We start from the raw sequence: 20,069 nt of genomic DNA, 5'->3' as shown, positions 1-20,069 counted from the left end.
CCTAGTGACTCTGTCTGTCTGTGGGGCATCTGTGGGTTGGCCTGAGCTCCCTCAAGGATCTGCTGGAGCAGGAGGGAGGGACGGGAGGGACAAACCTCATCCCTCTTCTGTGGTTGGTACACAAGGGCCGGGTGCACAGTGGGTGCTGGGTGTGACCAGGGGTCCTATGAGTGCTTTCTGCAGGTCTGCTGCCCACCAATCCCTGGTTCACACAGGTGGTGACATGGGGACCAGGGATCCTTTACAGAAAGCAAAGCCGCAGACGGGGGGAGCTGCCTCTCAAAGCTCTAGTCTTTCAGCAGAGACGCAGGTTTACAGCCTAAAGGGTTCCCTTAGAATAATCCAGCTGCCTAAACACATGTCTCACGCTTTGCCTGCAAGAGGACAAGAGCAAACTGCAGGTCACACGTGATATGTGACCATGTGCAGGCAACACAGGTCACACGTGATATGTGACCATGGTGGGGGGCGGTGCAGGTCATATGTGACCATCGTGGGGGGCAGTGCAGGTCACTCGTGATATGTGACCATGGTGGGGGACAGTGCAGGTCACACGTGATATGTGACCCTATGCAGGCAGTGCAAGTCACACGTGATATGTGACCATGGTGGAGGGCAGTGCAGGTCACACGTGATATGTGACCATGTGCAGACAACACAGGTCACACGTGATATGTGACCATGGTGGGGGGCAGTGCAGGTCACACGTGATATGTGACCATGTGGGTGGCTTGCAGGTCACATGTGATCTGTTCACCCAGCCTTCTGCCCCTGAGCCTTTTGGATTCTGTACCACCTACAGATTTAGTGCCACTCAGTTCCAGGTGCACCCTTCGCAGTCCGCGCTGCCCTGCTGGAGCTGGGCCCTGTCGGCCCCTTTGCAGCTGGTGAGGTCAGCCTTGTCAGTAGAGGGCGCTTCAGGGTCTGGGACAAGGCCTTGCAGTGGGGTCCAAGATCCTCCTCTTCCTTCTCTGTCCGGCAGGCCTCAGGGCTTGGCCAGCGAGCAGGATGCCCAGTGGGGCTCACCTGGTGCTGGCAGCACCCTCGGGCTGCTCTCCAGAGAATTCCTTGGGTGCCCTGCCCTCCGGCCCCAACCTCGGCGAACCTTTCTGCCACGCCAGGGCCGAGCAGCGCCTCCTCCGGCAGCTGAGCCCTCACTCCCACGCTCTCAGGGATCTCCCTGCCTTCAGTGGCCCCTGTTACCCGTTAGAAGTTCTCCGTGTTGAGCTTCAGCTCTTCAGATCCTGTGCGGCCGAGGTCGCCTGCCTCCCCGCGGTGATCTCCACGCCTTTGCTTTGTTCTGGTGCTGGACACCGGCCCTGCTGGCCCTGGCGGGACTGCCCCTTCCAGCGTCAGCCAGTCCCCAGAGTCAGCCAGGGGCGCGTCTGTGAGCCTTCCTGAGCAGACCCCGGCCCCGGGCCAGCCCCCATCCACCTCCTCGTGCAGCTCCTGGCCCCGGCCACATCACCCGGCCCCGCTCACCATGGCCAGGCCCCGACCACAGGGCCAGCCTGTGCAGAGAGCCCAGAGATTACCCCAACCCACCAGCCCTCGGCCCCCGCCCTGCACACTCCGTGGAAGACAATGACACTCTCACCTGTCGCGACCCACGACTAAACACTCAGGGTCACTCCAGGTGAACTGGCTGCCAGAAATAACCACACAGAGACGGAGAAACACCTTTTTCTTTGGGTCGTGTGACGGCTCCTCCAACCTTAGGAGTCTGTGGAAAGAGAGAGTGACCCCTTTTATTGGGGAGAAGCCATTCAAATGAGGCAAGGGCTCAGGGGTCAGGGGTTGAGTCCAGCTTCCTGATGTCTGCTGTCAGCGGTTGACTGACACCTGGGGAGGCCACGCCCATCTCATGAGCTGTGTGGGGATCAAGGCGGGGCCAGTGAAAAGACAGACTGAGGCCCACCCAAACAGAGGGGCCACGTGGGCTCCGCCCGCCCTGTGCGCTCAGTGCCCACGGTTCACCCCCAGCCCAGAGCGGGCTCCCCACACCTGCACTCTCGCATCGCTCAGGGCTGAGGGGCACTCGGTTCCTGTGTGGCAGCTCCCGACACTCACCTGCTGCTCTTCTGACCGGCCCTGGTGCTGCCCAAGGGGCTGGTGGGGCGTGGGGCCCCCACCCTGCTTCCAGGGAGCTGCACAATAAATGTCCTCGCGACCGTCCTTCTCCCCGTGGCGACCTTTCTCCGCACGATGCTGGAAACAGTCTGAACCTTTGGACCAGCTGCGAGGCTGGCTCCAGGCAGGTGGGCTCTGAAGCTGCCCGTGCTCAGGGCAGCTTGGTAAACGTGGGTTTCACAGCGGACACTGCTGGAAACCAGCCACAGTGCATCGGCCAACTTCTGACAGAGGTGACCCGGTATTTAAAGGGGCCGTGAGGGAGGAGGAGAGGGCTGATCAGTGTGAGCGCCATCAGGGGTTCCCTCAGGGCTCTGTCCTCCTGTAGAGACTGGGAGACAGGGTCCCCTGCTCCTGATGGTCACAGTTCAAAGGAAAGGCTTGGGAGACCCTTCTGAGTTAGAGACCAGTCACAGTTCTAAGCCCTTTGCAGTAAATACTCCAAGAAAGGAGGCCAGGGGTTGGCCAGAGAAAACGGTGACTTCTCTGTGGGCTGAGGCTCTGAGGCAGGACCTGAAGGGGTGGGGTCCCCCAGGCTGTGGCCTCATGCCTCTGTTGGGCAGGCAGGCAGGAGGAGCACGCCCAGGCTCCCAGCGCACAGGAGGGAGGGCAGGGCCGGCCGCCCCCCAGGTCAGAGGGCGGTCTCCCTGTTGAGAGCCACAGCTGAAGGGGCCCCAGCAAACTTCCAGCTGCTGGCTGATGATTGGCTCACAGCGGCCCCAGCAACTTCTAGCTGATTGGCTCCTCTGCGGTGATGCTCATTGGGCTGTTTCCCTGCCCTTTCAAGCCACGGAGCTGCTCATTGGGGGACTTTTTTGGCTCCGCCCACACAACCCAGCCAATCGGCCTCAAGAGCAGGAGGAGTGGGGGAGGTGGAGAGGCTTGTGGGAAGCCGGTGGTGGCAGTTGGGCTCTGAGGGTTTTTCCTGAGGAGCTGTTTTGTTTGGTGTGTGTGGTTCTAAAAATAAAGTTCGTTTCTTTTGACAAGTGGCTCCTGAATTGTGCCCAGCCAGACTGCGGCACTCCCCACTGCCCTCTCCGCCAGCTCAGTCGGCGCACAGTCAGCCGATTGTCCTCTAGCTCCTCAGTGAAAGGCGGTCCCCACTCTTGCCAACCGCGGTGCAAGAGTGACGTTGCCAGTACTTGCAGAGCGCAGGGGCATCTGGCCAATGGAAAGTGGGATGTGGGAGGCGCAAGGCACAAAGTGACCCCCCAGAGCCTCCAGGTGTGAGCTGAGCTTGCTCAGGGACAGTCCCTGTGGGAAGCCAGGCTTTGGGAAAGCAACCACCTCGCGGCCACAAACAGAGACGATGACCCCATAAGAACCAGGGGTGGAGAGACTCTTCTGACTCCCAGGGGATCTCAGAAAGGAAGAGTCCAGCCTGCTCTCCAGTGAAAGCCAAAACACCAGGGAGGCTGTTCCTTGTCCCCCAAATATTGCGGGGTCCTGTAGCCCCAGGGCAGCAGTGGCTGGAACCCAGGTCTCTGATTTAGTAGTGTGGGCTGCAGAATTGCTGGGTGAGCTGTGTTCAAACCTGGCCAAGGCTCTCGTGTCAAAGTCAGGTTGATACAGAGGTGGCACTGACACGTGGACCTGGGACGTTTATGCAAGGTCAGTGACACTCCTCCCAATGCTCCCAAAACTCTGAACATTCAGCTTCTGCTCACTCTCACACAAAACTCCAGTCTTTCCGTTTTTATGGGCTGAAATCAAGGGCTCAGTGGCTGGGGTCTTTAGGGGGCTTCTGTGGGGGAGGAGGTGTGTCTGACTCTTCCAGCTCCAGGAGGCCACCACCCTCCTGGGCTCGAGGCTCCTGCCACTTCCTCCAAGCTGCAGAGCGGCATCTCCACTCCCTTCTGCTCCAGGGCTCCCCCTACTCCTCACCCTCTCTCCTCCTCTGTGAGAGCAGAGCCGGCCAAGCTGCTAAGGAGCTCTTCTGCACAGCGGAGCTGGTTTTACTGGGCTTGGCTAGTTCTCCCCTTTCTGTCCAGGGTCAATCTAGAGTTGATTGGCACCTTGATTTACAGTTGAATTTGACATAATTTCTCTATTATCCGTGTGCAAGTTTCCTTTTCCCCAGGAAAATTCACAGAAGGGGAGAACACTGCAATGCTGACGGTATGTTAACTGGTTAACAAGTTAACTTTGGGTAAGTCTCTCCGGCTACTGAGCAGGCCTAAGACAGGGACTTTCTCTTCAGGGTTTTGAACTCCCCTATGGTCCTCAGCTTTCCTCCTTTAACTGTGAGAAGGCCTGGTTTTCTGTCACAGGAAGGGATTTCTGGTGCAGTGCTGGGTGGGGTTTGAGAGCCCGAGTGGGACTAAGAGCCACAAGGGTGGTCCCTTCCCCATGCCCTATCTCCTACCTAACAGATCCACATCTGCCAAGTCCCTTTTGCCTTAAGAGGGCACACATTCAAGGCTCTTGGGATGAGGACAGGACAGCTCCAGGGCCATTATGCACACTACCTACCCCATGGGGAGATTGACAAGCAGTGGGGCTGTGAGTGAATGAGCAGGGAACCCCAGGGAGAGGGGGGTCCTGGGAAGTCTGGGAGGCCTCTCCGAGGAGGCGGTGAAAACACTGATGTCATTTGCATGCCGTAAGCGTCACCCTTTAAATGAAATCATCCGCTGGTTTTCAGTGTATTCTCCAGGCTGGGAACCATCACCACTATCTGAGTCCCAGCAGTTCAAAATCTAGCAGGCTCCTCACTCCTGTCACCACTTGTACCCCTTCAGCCCCCCAGCGCTGGCAGCCCCTCAGCTGCCTCCGATCTCCAGGGATTTCTGGGTTCAGGAGGTTCCATGCACCTGCAATGGCACGGATGCTCCTTGAGACTGGTTTCTCTCCCCTGGCGCCATGTTGGAAGTTCATCTGTGCTATAGAGGGAGCCACAACTGCTACACCAGGTTCATCTGTGCTGTAGAGGGAGCCACACCTGCTACACCAGGTTCATCTGTGCTGTAGAGGGTGCCACACCTGCTACACCAGGTTCCTCTGTGCTGTAGAGGGAGCCACACCTACTACACCAGGGTCATCTGTGCTGTAGAGGGAGCCACACCTGCTACACCAGGTTCCTCTGTGCTGTAGAGGGAGCCACACCTGCTACACCAGGTTTCTCTGTGCTGTAGAGGGAGCCACACCTGCTACACCAGGTTTCTCTGTGCTGTAGAGGGAGCCACACCTGCTACACCAGGTTCATCTGTGCTGTAGAGGGAGCCACACCTGCTACACCAGGTTCATCTGTGCTGTAGAGGGAGCCACACCCCCTACACCAGGTTCATCTGTGCTGTAGAGGGAGCCACACCTGCTACACCAGGTTCATCTGTGCTGTAGAGAGTGCCACACCTGCTACACCAGGTTCATCTGTGCTGTAGAGAGTGCCACACCTACCACACCAGGTTCATGTGTGGTATAGATGGAACCACACCTGCTACACCAGGTTCATCTGTGCTGTAGAGGGAGCCACGCCTGCCACACCAGGTTCCTCTGTGCTGTAGAGGGTGCCACACCTGCTACACCAGGTTCATCTGTGCTGTAGAGGGAGCCACAACTGCTACACCAGGTTCATCTATGCTGTAGAGGGAGCCACGCCTGCCACACCAGGTTCATCTGTGCTGTAGAGGGAGCCACACCTGCTACACCAGGTTCATCTGTGCTGTAGAGAGTGCCACACCTGCTACACCAGGTTCATCTGTGCTGAGAGGGTGCCACACCTGCTACACCAGGTTCATCTGTGCTGTAGAGGGAGCCACACCTGCTACACCAGGTTCATCTGTGCTGTAGAGGGAGCCACACCCCCTACACCAGGTTCATCTGTGCTGTAGAGGGAGCCACACCTGCTACACCAGGTTCATCTGTGCTGTAGAGAGTGCCACACCTGCTACACCAGGTTCATCTGTGCTGTAGAGAGTGCCACACCTACCACACCAGGTTCATGTGTGGTATAGATGGAACCACACCTGCTACACCAGGTTCATCTGTGCTGTAGAGGGAGCCACACCTCCATAGCTTTTCACAACTGAATACTGTTCTATCATGTGTGTACGGCTGCACGCACTGTGTCCACGGAGCCATCATTTGTGGACATCAAGGCCACTTGTACTTTTGGGTATCACCATGGACATCCATGTTTGAGTGTGTGAACGTAGTGTTTCATCTCCCCGGGTACGGACCCAGGGTGGAAACTGTGGGTCACGTGGTAATTTTTGTGTCACTTTTATTATCTGACTTCTGATTCTGGCATTCTAGTGGGTGAGAATTTGTATCCCTTGTGGCCTTGATCTGCCAACCAGGAAGCTGTCGATGACATCGAGCATCTTTCTGTGTGCCCTTTGGTCATCATCTTTTTAGAGAAATGTGTTCAATTCCATTGCCGTTTTTCCTGGGCTGGGTGTGTTTTCAGTATTCTGGGATAAGGGTGTCTCACATGTCACCTGTGTGGGGCCCTGAACCGACACCTACATGGAAGTACCATCTCGTTCAGCGTCCAGCCCTCGGGCTCCCTCACAGAGTCCTCCCATGCCCAGAGGTTGACTTTGGATGAAGTACGCCTTGTCTCTCTCCTTAGGCTCCCTGCTCTGAGGCTGTCACAGCTAAACATGCCTGCTCAAGGCCAAGGTCACCAGGTCTCCACATCCTCTGGGAGTTTTATAGTGTTAGCTCCCATAAAATTGAGTAAATTTTGCTCGTGGCCTGAGGTCCAACATCACTCTTCCACAGCTGGCTGTCAGAAGTCCCAAAGCCAGGTCTGGGCACCTGCTCTTGCCCCACTGGACTGTCTTGGCCCTGCTCTGCTTTTTGGCTCTGGGTGGCTAGGTGTGGATTTCCCCTTCAGCTCAGAGACGCTCTTAACCCAAGGTCGTCCTCCCTGGGCTGTGGGGCTCCACCCGCTGACATGTGGCCGGGCATTTTCCTGGACCCTCTGTATGTGTCAGGGGCTCCCCCTCCTCATGTGCCCTCCATCTGGGCATTGTCCCACAGATTCTGGTCATCACTGCTGCCCCAATCCCGCCTCGCCTCCCCTCAGCTAGGTGGCCTTGTCCCACAGGTCCCCTCTCTGCGTGGTGTTGGAATTCCCTGAGGCTCTGAGCTGCTGTGACGACTCCCGAGCTCCGAGCTCCCTCACTCGGGGATCTCGGCCTGATACCCTGTGCCCAACGTCTAGTGTGATCCTTTCACAGGTTCTGACGCGGCTTCCCTGTGCATGTGGTGGGCACGTAAGTCCACTCCCCATCACTCCTGGACGCCCAGGTGGACGTCATCGCACTGCCATCCTGCCAGTATCTTTCCAACTGGTCGTGCTGATCCTATAGTCCCCCCATGTACCCCTAAATCTGCTCCCACTGAGCCACTGGAGGGACCCTTAGAAGAGTGAGCCACATCCCGACTCTGCCAAAGCCCTCCAAGGTCCCCCGTTTCAGAGTAGCAGCCAAGTCCTTCCAATGGCCCACGGCCAGCCCTGCAGTCCTGCCTCCCTCTCTCCTGGGATCCGGCCGGTCTAGCCCTGTGTCCACTGCTCCAGCTGCTCCGCCCTCCAGGCTGCTCCTGGCACATGCCAGGCACCCTCTCCCCGGCCTGCACCGCATGTCCCCTCCTGGAACCCTCTCCCGCCTGACTCCTCCATGGCTCACTTCCTCAACTCTGTGTGCAAATGTCACCTGGTGAGGCCAGCTGCACCCTTCCATTTACAATGCAAACACCCTGGTCCCATTGTCCCCATCCGGCTCGTTCCATTTGCTTTTCCCCATAGCACTCACCTCCCTTTAAAATAATAGGTCATTATAGGAGTCGATGCTGGACCAGGGGACAGAGCCACACAGTGGGCGGAGCAGGGAAGTTGTACAAGGAACAAGTAACAATGCAGGTGTCAGGAGAGCTATGAGAACAGCTCGGGGTCAGGAGATGGAGGAGGAAGAAACAGGGGTGTGGGGATCCCTCCCCAAGGCTGGTCAGAGCTGGTGGGAGATGGGGTGTTGCCGCCCAGGGATGGGGGCATGTTTGTGAGGTTGCCTGGGTCAGCGCTGGTCATGGTCAGTGCAGGTAGGAGAGGCAGGATGGCCAGGCGGGCAGGAAGCCTCTCTTCCCTCCCAGGGGCAGGTGGGCTCTGGCTGGGCAGCCTCCAGGCCTGGCTGCAATCCACTTGTGGGGTCCCATGAACCTCATTAGGAAGCCGTCCATGTAGCCCAATGGGGTCAGTGTGAGTGAGTGCCCCAGAGGTCCCCAGAGGTCCCCTGCTTGTGCCACTGCCAGTTGCGCAGCAGGAAGAAGAAATGGGAGAAATAAAAGCATCTGGAAGCACGAATGAAGGCCCATCCTCCCGGCCTCCAGTAACAGGACCTAGCGTGGTGCCGGGTGCACAACAGAGTGTGCCTGGGGCAGGGCCAGGCATGAGTGCTGGCACCAGTTCACTCTTCCGCTTGGTGGGTTTTTGTCCCAAATGCCTAGAGTGTGGGCTGAGAGGTGCCTGCCCTGGCCTGGAGGACTGCTCAGAAGCATGGAAAGGAACCATGGGACGCTGGAGTCAATGTTGCACAGTGTGACAAACGCCTGGGAAACAGCAAAGGGGGGAAGGTTGATTCTGGCTCCCGTCATCATAACCAGGCAGACAGGCGAGGGGGGCTCTGCCCCTGTCGCCCCTCCCTGGGTGTCCGCCGGGTACCCCCGTCTCCTTGTGTCCTTCATGTCTGTTGGTGTCCCCCACGCCCTCACAGGGACACCAGGAAACTGCTTGGGTTGTGGTCATGGCAGGTGGGAGCTGTGGGGTGAGGGGGTCTGCACCCCGTCCAGGCACCTCTGGCCCCTGAGTTTCTCTGGCAGAGAGCTGCAATCCTGAGCAGCACTAGGGAAATGCCACCCTCAAGAGCATCACTCAGGGCACTGGGGCCTCCTGTCCTACGTCATCTGCAGAGTCACTGCTTGAGTGACCCAGGAGCAATGGTGGGTGAAGCGGCCAGGCTCTATGGTCTGTCCAGTAGGCCCCAAGTCCCTCTTGGCCTTCCCCAGGTGCTGGGGACATCAGCCAGTGCACACTCTTCCCTAGACTCACATGTGTCCTGTCACCTGGACCTATGAGCCTCCTGAGTGATGGGTGGCACCTTACCCTTGGAACAGGAAGTCCAAGGTCCTGCCTGTGTCCCCAAGACCCTGTGAGCATGAGCAAGGGACTCCTCAGTCACACCAGCGCAGTCTGTCCACTGGGGGAAGAGCTTCGGTGCGGGAGGTGGAGCAGGACCTGCTCATTCTGCTGCAGCCCCCGGGACCAGCACCCTAAACTGCAGGCCCCTCTGGCTCTTCCGAGTCTCCTTCCCAGGGCAGGGACACCACGCTCCGCGGCATCCCCGGGTGGCACCAGCAGGACCTCTGGCCTGGGGGACATGGAGGGTGGCCCACCTGGGCCCAGCTGGCTCCCCCCACTGCCCTTCCCCCTCGCCCACCCCACCTTCCTGATTCTCCATAAAGAGCTTCAGCTGTCCCTGGTGATTCTGTCTGTGGGGCACTTGGGAGGGCCCCCTGCTGGGAAGGAACGGGTAGGGACATGGATGGGAAGGACAAGTGCCCAGCACGTCCTGGCTCTCATGGACGGTGCTGCTACAAAGGGCCTGAGTGGCCGGCTGAGGAGGTGGGAGTGGCTCTGCCCAGTTCCCCTGGGGGCTTTCCACATCGGCCACCATGAAGCCCAGTCTGGGGGTGACAGGGAGAGGGTTGTGAGTGTGACAGAGCAGAGCTCCTCACCCAGGGGAGGGACCCAGCAGAACCTGAGCGCAGGAGGGGCCACCTGGACTCCAGGGCTGCCACCACCTAGAGGGGGTGGCAGGAGTTGGGGGGGCAATCACCCTTGAGGGCACAGGCTGACGGTCAGGTCCTGGGTCACCACGACAGTGACAGCAGGACACTGGGACCCCTCAACCACCGTGAGAGGGACCACATCCCCCCCCCCTCTGCAGCACTGGCTGGAATCAGGAGCTGCCCCGGGGGAAACAGCTCCAGGCCCTGGTGCCGTGAGGACAGGTCCCCAGTCACTTTGGGGCTTTGCTCTGAGCCGCCGACATGGAACCCACTGGGGCCACAGGCTCTTCTCCTCCATGGATGAACCAGCCCAGTGTGCCTCTGACCGGGGGCTCCCTCTGCAGAAACTTCCTATGTCCCAGACCCGTGGTGGGGCTGGCCAACACCCTGGGCCCTCTCCTGGACACGAGAGGCCCGAATCCAGACTGCGGGGGCCAGGCAGTCTGTGTCACAGCCCTGTGAGGAGCTGGGTGCTGCCAGGGGAGGCCCTGCATGTCACACACCCACCAGTCTGGGAGGGGTGTGGAGGCCAGGCCATCAGGACACTGGCTTTCTTCAGTGACGATGGCTTCTTCCCCTGTTCCCTGCCACGGCCGAGGCCATCACGCTGGGTGCCTGGCAGGTGTGAGCAGGTGGCTGCCTCTCAGCCTGAGGATCCGGCCCTGGGAGCCTGGGCCCAGCACAGCTTGCCCACCTGGCCTGACCTGCCCCTAAGCAGTGGGCCTCTGAGTGCTCTGTCCCCACAGAGCTTCCAGACCTGGGGCTACACTGGCCAGATCCAGGGTCCAGGCCCTTCGTGGGGCAGGGGCCCTGAGAGGGGGCTTGGCATGGACTTCGGATGAGCTGGCCTTGCCCTGGCCCTGGGTGGGGCCTGGGCCCAGTGTTGGGCACCCTGCAGGGGGACTGGACATGGGGCTGACCAGGGGAGGTGGCCATGAGCAAGACGGGCAAGAGCCAGAGGCATTCTTAACAGAACCCCCCAACTGCCACTCACATAGGGCAGGACCCCCAAGGGCCCCATGAGGTCAACTTCTCTCAGGGAAGCAGCTTCCAAAGGGGCTCTGAGCTGCACCCCTCGGACGCCACAGTCCCCCGTCCAGGGCCCAGATGGGGGCCTCGGGTGCCCTGAGTGACTAGGAAGGGAGGTTGGTGCTGGGCTCAGCTCCTCCCTGACTGCAGCTGGTGGGTGGGCCTGCCCTCACTGCTGCCCTCTACAGTCCCCTGCAGACTGACGCCCTCCAGACCTGTCCTGGACCCTGTGGCCTCCCTCCCTGCCCACCTGCGGGCTCAGGGGGACAGTGCTGCCCTTCCTCCCACGTGTGTTTGAAAGGGGTTTGGAGAATCCTCTGTAGCCTCGAGTCACACAGGTGTCCCCAAAGAGGGCTTCAGATCTGATGACCATTCACGAGCCTGGGGCCCAACTCAAAGGATGGAAATGACCGGAGCCCAGGCTGGCCCTGCGGCACTCCCAGACTCTCCCCGCTGTTTCTCTGGGTCAGCCTGGAGGGGTCACCACCCACAGAGGCCTGTTTTGCCTGTCCAGGGACACTGGCCACTTACCTGGCCTGGTCCTGGAACCTCGGTCACCTCCCTCTTGCCCTTCTGGCCCTGCCCTCCACCCACCTCGTCCTGGCCTATGAGCCTCTCCTGCTCAGCCCCAAAACCTCTCACCTGTGTCCTTCCTGTTGTCCCAGTTGGTGAGCTGTGAGCGACCTGACCCACCTCCCTGGGCAGCCAGACCTCCACTTGGGCTGGAGGGAATGTCTCTTCATCCTCTTAGCCACCGGGCACTTGCTGGTCCACCTCAGGGTTTCCACAGGTGCATTTTGTCTTAGTGATTTGGTGGGTGGAGCCACACAACCTCAAACCAGCCACTTGGTGGCAGGTGGCACTTGCACCTACTGTGCAGCCACCACCTCTGTCCAGTGCCCAGTTCTCAGTCCAAAGTGAAGCCCCCGCCCCATGAGCAGCCGCTGCCTGAGCCCCCACCCCAGGAATGGCAGCTGTGGAGCTGGCCCCGCCCTGAGCACTGGCCTTTCGGGACCCTTCCCCCAAGGAGTCCACAGTGTGCTGCCCAGAGCAGGTGTCTGCAGGTCCACCCCTGGGTCACAGGCTCGCTCCTTCCTATGGCTGGATGCTCATCCACTGTGGGGATGGCCCAGCTGTGGTCTACTGATTCCTCGTGGGTGGGTGCTGGGCTGTGCCCACCTCGTGGCTCCTGGGAAGGGGGCTGCTGTGCCCAGGTGGCCCCTGCACTTCTCTGAGATGCTGTTCTCAGTACTTGGGGTTCCCTAGAGTTTGCTGTTCCCAGTCTCAGTTTTATTAATGTTTCCAAAAGATTAGTCCTGTTTCTCTGCTTTTCTCCATTGCTCGCTCTATCTATGTATGTATTTATACAGGGGACTGAACACATGGGTGCTTTACCACTGAGCTACATCCTCAGTCCTATTTATTTATTTGCTTTTTATTTTGAAACAGGGTCTTACAAGTTGCTGAGGGTCTCATTCAGTTGCCAAACTTTCAATCCTCCTGTCTCAGCCTCCCGAGTTGTTGGGGTTATAGGCATGTGTCACTATACTAGACTCCATTTTCAATTTAACTGACTTCTGCCCTTTCTTATTTATTTATTTTTTCTCACTTTGGGTTTATTTGGGTTTCTTTTTCTAGGTTCTTGAAGCAGGAGCTGATGTGGTTGACTTTTGACTCTGTCTCTTTTCGGATGTGTAACTTTAGTGCTATGAATGCCCCTCTTGGCCCTGATTTGGCTGATTCGCGTATCACACATCTTCACATCTTGTATTTTCCTTTGAAATCAGCCCAATGTATTCTTTATTTACCTTGAGACTTTCTCTTTGACCCACGGATTGTTTAGATTTTTTTGTGTATGTGTCTAGTCTCCAAGTGTGTGGACAACAATTCCCCATTATTGTTCCACACTGATTTCTAGTTTGATCCCATGTGGTCAGAGAGCACATTCTATGGGATTTCAATTCTTTCAAATGTGCTGAGGCTCAGTTTATGATGCAGCCTTTGGTCCCCCTTAGTATGTGTCCCTCGTGTGTTTGGAAGGACACCTACTGTGTGGCATGTCTACAAGTGACCACTGGGTTGTGTCAGCTGATGTGGTTGACTCCTTAATTCCCGTTGTCTTCTCCTGGCTGATGGGTCAGCTCCTGCGAGGGCAATATTGACACTTCCAGCCTCAGCTGTGACTTTGGCTGTTGCTCCTATCTGATCCTTAGGTTCTGCTGCACCTGCTCTGCACCTCTGCTGCCTGGTGCACCACTCTTTTGAATGCTGTTTTCTGTGGGGCTATGTGCGATTACATGATCTGTCTCTGGCTCTGTTAATTTTTATTATTCTAAAGCTGTTTTATCTAATATTAAACCAATACTTCTGCTTCTTTTGATTAATGTCTGGATATTAAAACGTTTTAAATATTTTTTTAGTTGTACATAGACGCAATAGCTTTATTTTGTTTATTAGTTTTTTTGTGGTGCTAGGGATCGAACCCAAGGCCTCACACATGCTAGGCAAGTGCTCTATCACTGAGCCACAACCTCAGCCCCTGAATATTAAAACTTCTTACCCAATTCTGCTTTTAACCTGCTCTGTGGTTATATTCCAAATAAGTTTCTGGCAAACAGTATATATTTTATTATAGTTTAAATTCATGCTGCCAATCACTGTTTTCTAATTGGTCAGCTGGAATGCTTAGGCCATTCACATTTATATAATTACAAGTGTGTCAGGTTTGTATTGTTCTAGGGCTGCTTTAACAAAGTGCCGCAGCCTGGGTGGCTTAAAACACAGACAGTTGTTTTCTCATGGTTCTAGAGGCCAGAAATCTGAGACTGAGGGAGATACAGAAGGTGGAAAATGCAAGAAAAGGTGTGTTCACGAGAAAGTCGCCTTGTGGGGAATTGTGATCAGTGCTCCTGAGGGTCCTCTGAGAACAGAGGGACCTTATCACCTTGTCCCACTGTCAGGCAGAGGACGTATCATTTATTGTCACGAGCCGTCCGTGGACTGTTGAGCAGAGGGGCCTCCTGAAGGATCAGTCTGGCACTGGGAGCCCCCGTGGCGCCCCCACAGGGATGGACCCCCTGATGCAGGTGAACCGCCCCTTCAGCTTTGCCTGGTCCCACACAGCACCTGAGGCGGGTGTCACCTGCCAAGATGCCAAACAACCTGCTGACTGCAGGACATCAGGAAGCAAGACTCCGCCCTGGAAACCTTATCCCTGCCTTTGATGGACCCCCTTAAATAAACCACCAGAGCCATCTTGCTTTTGTCTAGTTCAAGACCCATGTGGACTCCATCTGCCAGGGGCTTCGCTTTCTGAAATATATTTCTGAGTATTTGTGCTTTGTTACTTACTGATTATCTGAGATGGTAAGTTTTAGGGTGGTTTGCATTATCCTGGGCAGGAAGAAGGACCCCTTAATGAGATGCTGGCCATCATCCCCCTGATAATCCATCCGATTAGTGGCTATGCCTCTCACTGAGTGTGTGACTCCCTGCACCTCTGGGTCTCACCCGTGTGTGTGTCAGGGAGGATGCAGGCAGTCCAGGTGGAACTCTGTCAAGTGTCAGTGTGTCCAGAACCATCGTCAGCAATGGGTGAGAGGGCTGGTCGGGAGAACCTCCAGCCACAGCCCCCTGCCCTGCCTGCCCTGACCCACTCGGGCTGCACACCGAGTCTGATCTGTCACTGAGGCTGCGGGGTGGTGGTGGCCACAGCTCTAATAACTAACCCAGTGGAACACGCTCCAGTCCCCAGGGCCCACTGACCTTGCAGGCTTCGTGGTCATTCGTCTCAACCCCCCATCCCTCCTAGGCTCCCCTCAGCCCCAGCTGACATGCCCTCTGTCCTCATGCTGCTGATCCAGGAGCCTTGACGTGGGCTCCCTGTCACTCGGGGGCTTATCCTTTCCTCGGTAGCAGGAGGCGAGACAAGCTAGTTCCCCAGAGAACTTGTCTCCAGGTCAGAAATGGGTGACTGGGGTGAGTGTGGGACGGAGGCCATCAAAATATCATTCCCAAAGGTGGAGTAAGGTCCAGACTCTGTGCACTTCAGTGAGGCACCTAGGGTTAGCAGCACTGGGGTGTCACAGAGGTGGTGAGAGCCAGAGCTGAGCAGTGTGGCAGGCCAACAGCATGTCACACCAAAATGGCACGTAGGCAGACAACTGCCTCGGCCACGGAGAATGGGGCACCTCCCCTCCTGCCCTACAGACTCCCAGGGGTGTCTTCCACGGGTTGAAGCCAACCCCCTGCCCTCCTCTCTTACAGCCTCTGCTCTGTGTAGACCTCCACCTCCTGCCCTACCTGCTGTCCATGACCAGCTGAACCTGGCCAGCATCTAAGAATGGAGGTGGAGAACTCTGTAGACTGCAGGTAGCTGGGACACGGGGCAACCTGAGGGCTGGCCCCTGGAGAGCTCCATCGTCACGCAGCACAGGATTCATGCTGATGACCCTGTCCTGTCAATCATCTGTGCATGTGGTCCTCCTGATGCTGTCCACCATCATTGACCCCAACCTCCTTCCCTGTTGGCTCTGGACAGTATCTAGCATCTATTTACCTCAATTTCCTTCCACACCATCTCATTACAGCACCTACCAACCATAGACCCTGACCTCACCTTACTTCTTATCCACAACAGGTAGAGCCCCATCCAACTGCCCTAGAATCTCCTGACAGCATCTACCACCTGTCGATTCTGACCTCCTGCCATGTCATCCCATAGCAGTATTAACCATCAATGGACCTTGACCTCTGCCTTGTCTCCTGTCTGGCATGCATTGACCCCAAACTGCTGTCCTACCTTCTGTCCACCATCTGATGATCCCTGCTCCTTGGCCTATCACCTGTGAGGGTGTCCACCGGAAGCTGAGCTTAACCAGTATCTAGGAGGAGCAAATTTAGAGAGCTCTGTAGAGGTCAGCTTGCTGGGACAAGGGGCAAGGTGGGTGGCCGGCAGGAGGCGCCTGGAGATCTTCCATTAAACCCAACATAGGCCTGTGCCCATGTCACAAGACCAACCATCAGTGGCTCATACAAAACAGGGGACAAAAGATAGCTAGGGCACAGTCAAACCAGAACACGGGCGGACCAGTCTCCCCTGCGTGGAGCCTCCAGCTGCTCCCTGGTCTCTGCTCCTAAAGAGCACGGGCCCCGCCCTCCCCACCCCGGGGAGGACAGGCTTCCTGCTCAGAGCCCCTTCCAGGCTGGGGTCAATCCTGGATCACGCCAGCACCTTCAGGACAGCCCCACGGTTATCAGAGGGTGCTCATTAGTATTGTTCAGCCAGACCCAGGCCAGAGAGGCACAAAGACACCATTGTGGGCCCAGCTCCTGACTCCAGAGCCAAGGTCCCCTGGGACTCAGGCTCAGGCCTGGGAACTGTGGGGTCTGCAGGGCCAAGGGGGAGATTCAGCTCCGGTTGGGGGCAGCTGAGGTTGAAGGGGCAGAGCAGGGGCCCAGGGGACTCAGCATGAACTCTGAGCACAGGTGGGCACCAGGCCTCCTGAGCCTCTCAGGAGATCTATCCAAAGGGAACCAGGCTGTCATGGGGACCTGTGGTTGGTCAGAGCTGTTGAGGAGGGGAAGCCTTTGGGAGGGGGCTCTGCAGGAATGAGGAGGGGACGCCCCAGGGAGGGCTCACGGCAGGCTGTGAGGGCTCCATCCCTGAAGCCCGCTCCAGGGGGAAGGTGAACACCCAAGGAGCCTCGGCTGTGCCAGGGGGGCAGGGGCGGTCCTCAGACGACCAGAGCAATAGCAGCTGTATGTCCCCTTGTTAGAGTGAGTCCACGGAGACTTGCAGAGGTCGAATAACTCAGGAGACACGTCTTCATGACCCCTAACATGGGCCGAGCTCCTCAGCTGCCCTGATAAAGCAGAGAACCGCGGGAGCCGAGCCCCTCTCCTGGGGACGTCAGCTGCCACAGAGGAGGTGGGCGAGGGACACAGAAGTGCTCTCGAGACAGCAGAGCTGGCCTCCTGGCACACAATGGGTGGATCAGGAGGCCTCCTCCATCCCTAGCGAGGCCTGGGCAGCTCTGAGGGGGGATGGCTAAACTGCTCCTGGCCATGCGATGGTGTCCCCCCTTCCAGGGAGCTCTGGGGAGGGGCACCCAGGCAGGAAGGGCAAGGAGGGCAGCTCCAGGGTGGAGAGCTGGGCTCTGGGGGCTGGGGCACAGCCTGTGGCCTGGAGATCCGTCCCCCTCAGCAGCAGGAGAGAAGCCAGTCCCTGGGGAAGCCGGGCCCTCCCTCCCTGGGGCTCCCAGCCACAGCCCACGCCTGTCCCCTCCAGGCTGGCTGGGCTGGAGCAGCACCTGGGTGGTGCAGACACTGAATGGCCTTGTGTGTCTTTCACCTTTAGGTGGCTCCAAATGGTGACTCACGGGATCCAACAATAACGACATTCCCCTCCCTGATGATGGGGATGTGGCCCTGAGTGACAGGCGGTGGGTGTGTCCTGTGCCAAGTCCACACAGGACACTGGCCACGGGGGACATATAGGGCGTCCTGTGAGGAGCCGGCACAGCCTCGTCCTGACGCCCAGGTGACCCGCCTTGGCCCAGCACAGAGCCTGGAGATGAAGTCCCTGTTCCTGACCATCGTGCTGCTGGGCCTGCTGTCTGCCCTGCAGGCCCAGGACCTCCTGACCTTCCCCTGGGAGGAGCTGAATGTGAGGCTGGGTGGGCCAGTGGGCGGGTGGGAGAAATGCCCTGAGCCCTGGTCAGCGGGCAGCAGCTGGGAGCCCTGCTTCAGGGGTCACTTAAGGCCAGCAGACCCTGCACTCCTGCCCTTGAGGGTCAGAGATGGCATTCCCTCTGCTGTCCCTAGACAGGGCCCTTCCTGGGGACAGGGCTGGTGCAGGGAGGAGGTTCAGGTCAGGGTCCTGTGGAAGTGCCACTGGAACCTGAATTCCTCTAGGGACACTGCCCTCTGGAGTGACACTCATCCATTCCAGGCCCAGTCCCTGAAATGAACAGATCCTTGGGGGCCGAACCCTCCACCTCCGTGGGGTCCAGGAGACCTGAGTGTGGGGCCTGCTCTACTGAGGGCAGGGAGCAGGCATGGGGGAGGCCGTCTCGGGGGGCTCAGCCTGGGCTCTGGGAGTCCCCTGGGCTGCAGGTCCCTGTGCCAGGGAGTGATGGGAGAATCTGGGCGGGGCCAAGGTGACTCATGCCTTGACCTTCTCCAGATCACAGGGACCTGGTACGCAAAGGCCTTTGTGGTCAACATGCCCCTGGTACCAGACTGGAAGGGGCCCGGGAAGGTGTTCCCCGTGACCGTGACAGCCCTGGAAGATGGGAGCTGGGAGGCCAAGACCACCCTCCTGTGAGTGCTGCCCCTGCAGGACCCTCAATTCCCTTTCACTTCCCATCACCCATCCACATTTGAGTGTCATCAGAAATAAATCCCCTGCTATGAGGGACACAGTCCAGGAAGGTTCCCAAGGCTCAGGCGGGTCGAGTGGGATTTTCAGTGTCACCATGTAAGGGCTGGCCCACCAGGTGAGCTGAGCTTGGCTCAGGTGCCTGTCCTGAGAGCAGCTGCCCGTGTGCTCCTGCTTCCAGGATTCAGGGGCGGTGCCTAGAGAAGAAAGTTACTCTGCAGAAAACCCAGGAGCCTGGCAGATACAGCGCCTGTGAGTCCCCGGGGCTGAGCCTGGAGCCCCCTGCAGGGGAAGCTCCTGGGGGTGGGAGGGTCCTGTCCACCTCCCAGCAGGGCTGCCTCTGCTTCCCAGGGCCTTGTGGCTCTGACCCCAGACACCAGGTGTCCCACGCTGTCCCCAGCAGGGACTGACTAGGCAGTCGCTCCCTCTGAGAGGTCCTAGCTCTCGACCTTTGGGGAAACCGAGGACTGGAGTCCTGGACAGGGCAGGGCAACTCCCCGGGCCAGGGCCAAGCTCCAGCCTCCACATCCTCCAGCCTCTGGCACCTGGACTCCACAGCTGGGTGGCTCCTTCCCTGGCTGGGGTGGCTGTGGCTCCTGGGGGACAGGGGAAAGTAGAGGCTCCTCCTCAACGTGGTCTCCAGGGTTTTGTTTTTAACAATGAAGACACTGAAGAGCTGCCCTCTCCGTCCAGCCACAGACCACGGCAAGAAGTTCGTGTACATAGAAGAGCTGCCCGAGAGCGACCACTGCATCTTCTACTGTGAAAGCCAGGACCCAGGGAAGAAGTTCCGCATGGGCAAGCTCATGGGTGAGGGTTCCTCGGAGACCCCCGTCTTCTGCCCCATGGTCCCCACTCCCCAAAGCCCAGGAACCAGCAGCCACTCCCTGGCACCGGGCACTAGAGCCTTGGGCTGGCCTCTGTGTGCCAGGCACTGTGAGCTGCCCAGGCAGAGATGAGCTCTGAAGTGGGAAGGAGTTGGCTGGGGGAGGACTGTCAGGCACAGGGACAGACATGGCCCTCAGAGTCCTGACCACTCAGGAGGGGGCTCCAGCCACTCAGGCTGCCAAGTGCCACTTCCCAGTGTTTGGGCATCAGGACAGGTCAGCCTATAGGGGGAGGGTCCTGGCAAACACCTTCATGGGACAGGGACCCTCCAGGGTCAGGGGACAGCCCTGTGACTCTGTGACATGGGGTGCTTCCAACTCAGGGGCCTGACACTGCAGACCTGCTCACTCCAGGGCAAAGCTCTGGATGCCAGTAGGTGGCCCTGTCCCCACAGCATGTGCAGCCAGCCCCCCTCAGCTCACCTGGTCCCCTCTCTCCAGGGAGGAGCCCCGAGGAGAACCTGGAGGCCCTGGAAGAATTTAGGAAATTCTCGCAGCGTAAGGGACTGTTGGCCGAGACCATCTTCACACCTGAGCAGACGGGTGAGGGGTCGGCTGCCTTTGTCCCCCACAACGTCCCCTCTGTGTTCCTTGTACCACCCTATGTCTTCCATGTCTTTGTACCCTGTGTCTCTCTGTCCTTCCGTGACCCCAATGTCCCCCTCTGTGTCCTTGCGTCCTCTCTGTCTCCCCATGTCCCAAGCCCCTCAGGGACACCAGGGCCCTGCTTGGGTCTTGGTCATGGAGGGCTGCAGCTGTGGGTGTGAGGGGGCCTGCGCCCATCCTGGCGCCTCCTCCCCACTGAGTTTTCCTTGGTTTCTGCAGACACCTGTGTTCCCGAGCACGACTAG

The 20,069-nt window shown here is 58.2% G+C and overlaps 1 protein-coding gene across 1 annotated transcript; it reads left to right on the top strand.

The window, feature by feature from the left end:
* Positions 1 to 17,412: 17,412 nt before the first annotated feature.
* Positions 17,413 to 20,069, top strand: Obp2a (odorant binding protein 2A). Its single transcript, XM_046465373.2, has 6 exons — positions 17,413 to 17,617; positions 18,137 to 18,273; positions 18,513 to 18,583; positions 19,031 to 19,141; positions 19,660 to 19,761; positions 20,044 to 20,069. Exons 1-6 carry the CDS (start codon positions 17,525 to 17,527, stop codon positions 20,067 to 20,069), a joined length of 540 nt encoding a protein of 179 aa, XP_046321329.1. The 5' UTR covers positions 17,413 to 17,524.

The sequence above is a fragment of the Marmota monax genome, unplaced genomic scaffold (genome assembly GCF_021218885.2).
Source record: "Marmota monax isolate L192 unplaced genomic scaffold, Marmota_monax_Labrador192_F-V1.1 WCK01_AAM20220418_F8-fsc00167, whole genome shotgun sequence".
In the NCBI taxonomy this organism is placed as follows: Eukaryota; Metazoa; Chordata; class Mammalia; order Rodentia; family Sciuridae; genus Marmota; species Marmota monax.
Note: the sequence above shows the minus strand (reverse complement) of the source record. Positions and strands in the feature narration are given on the sequence as shown.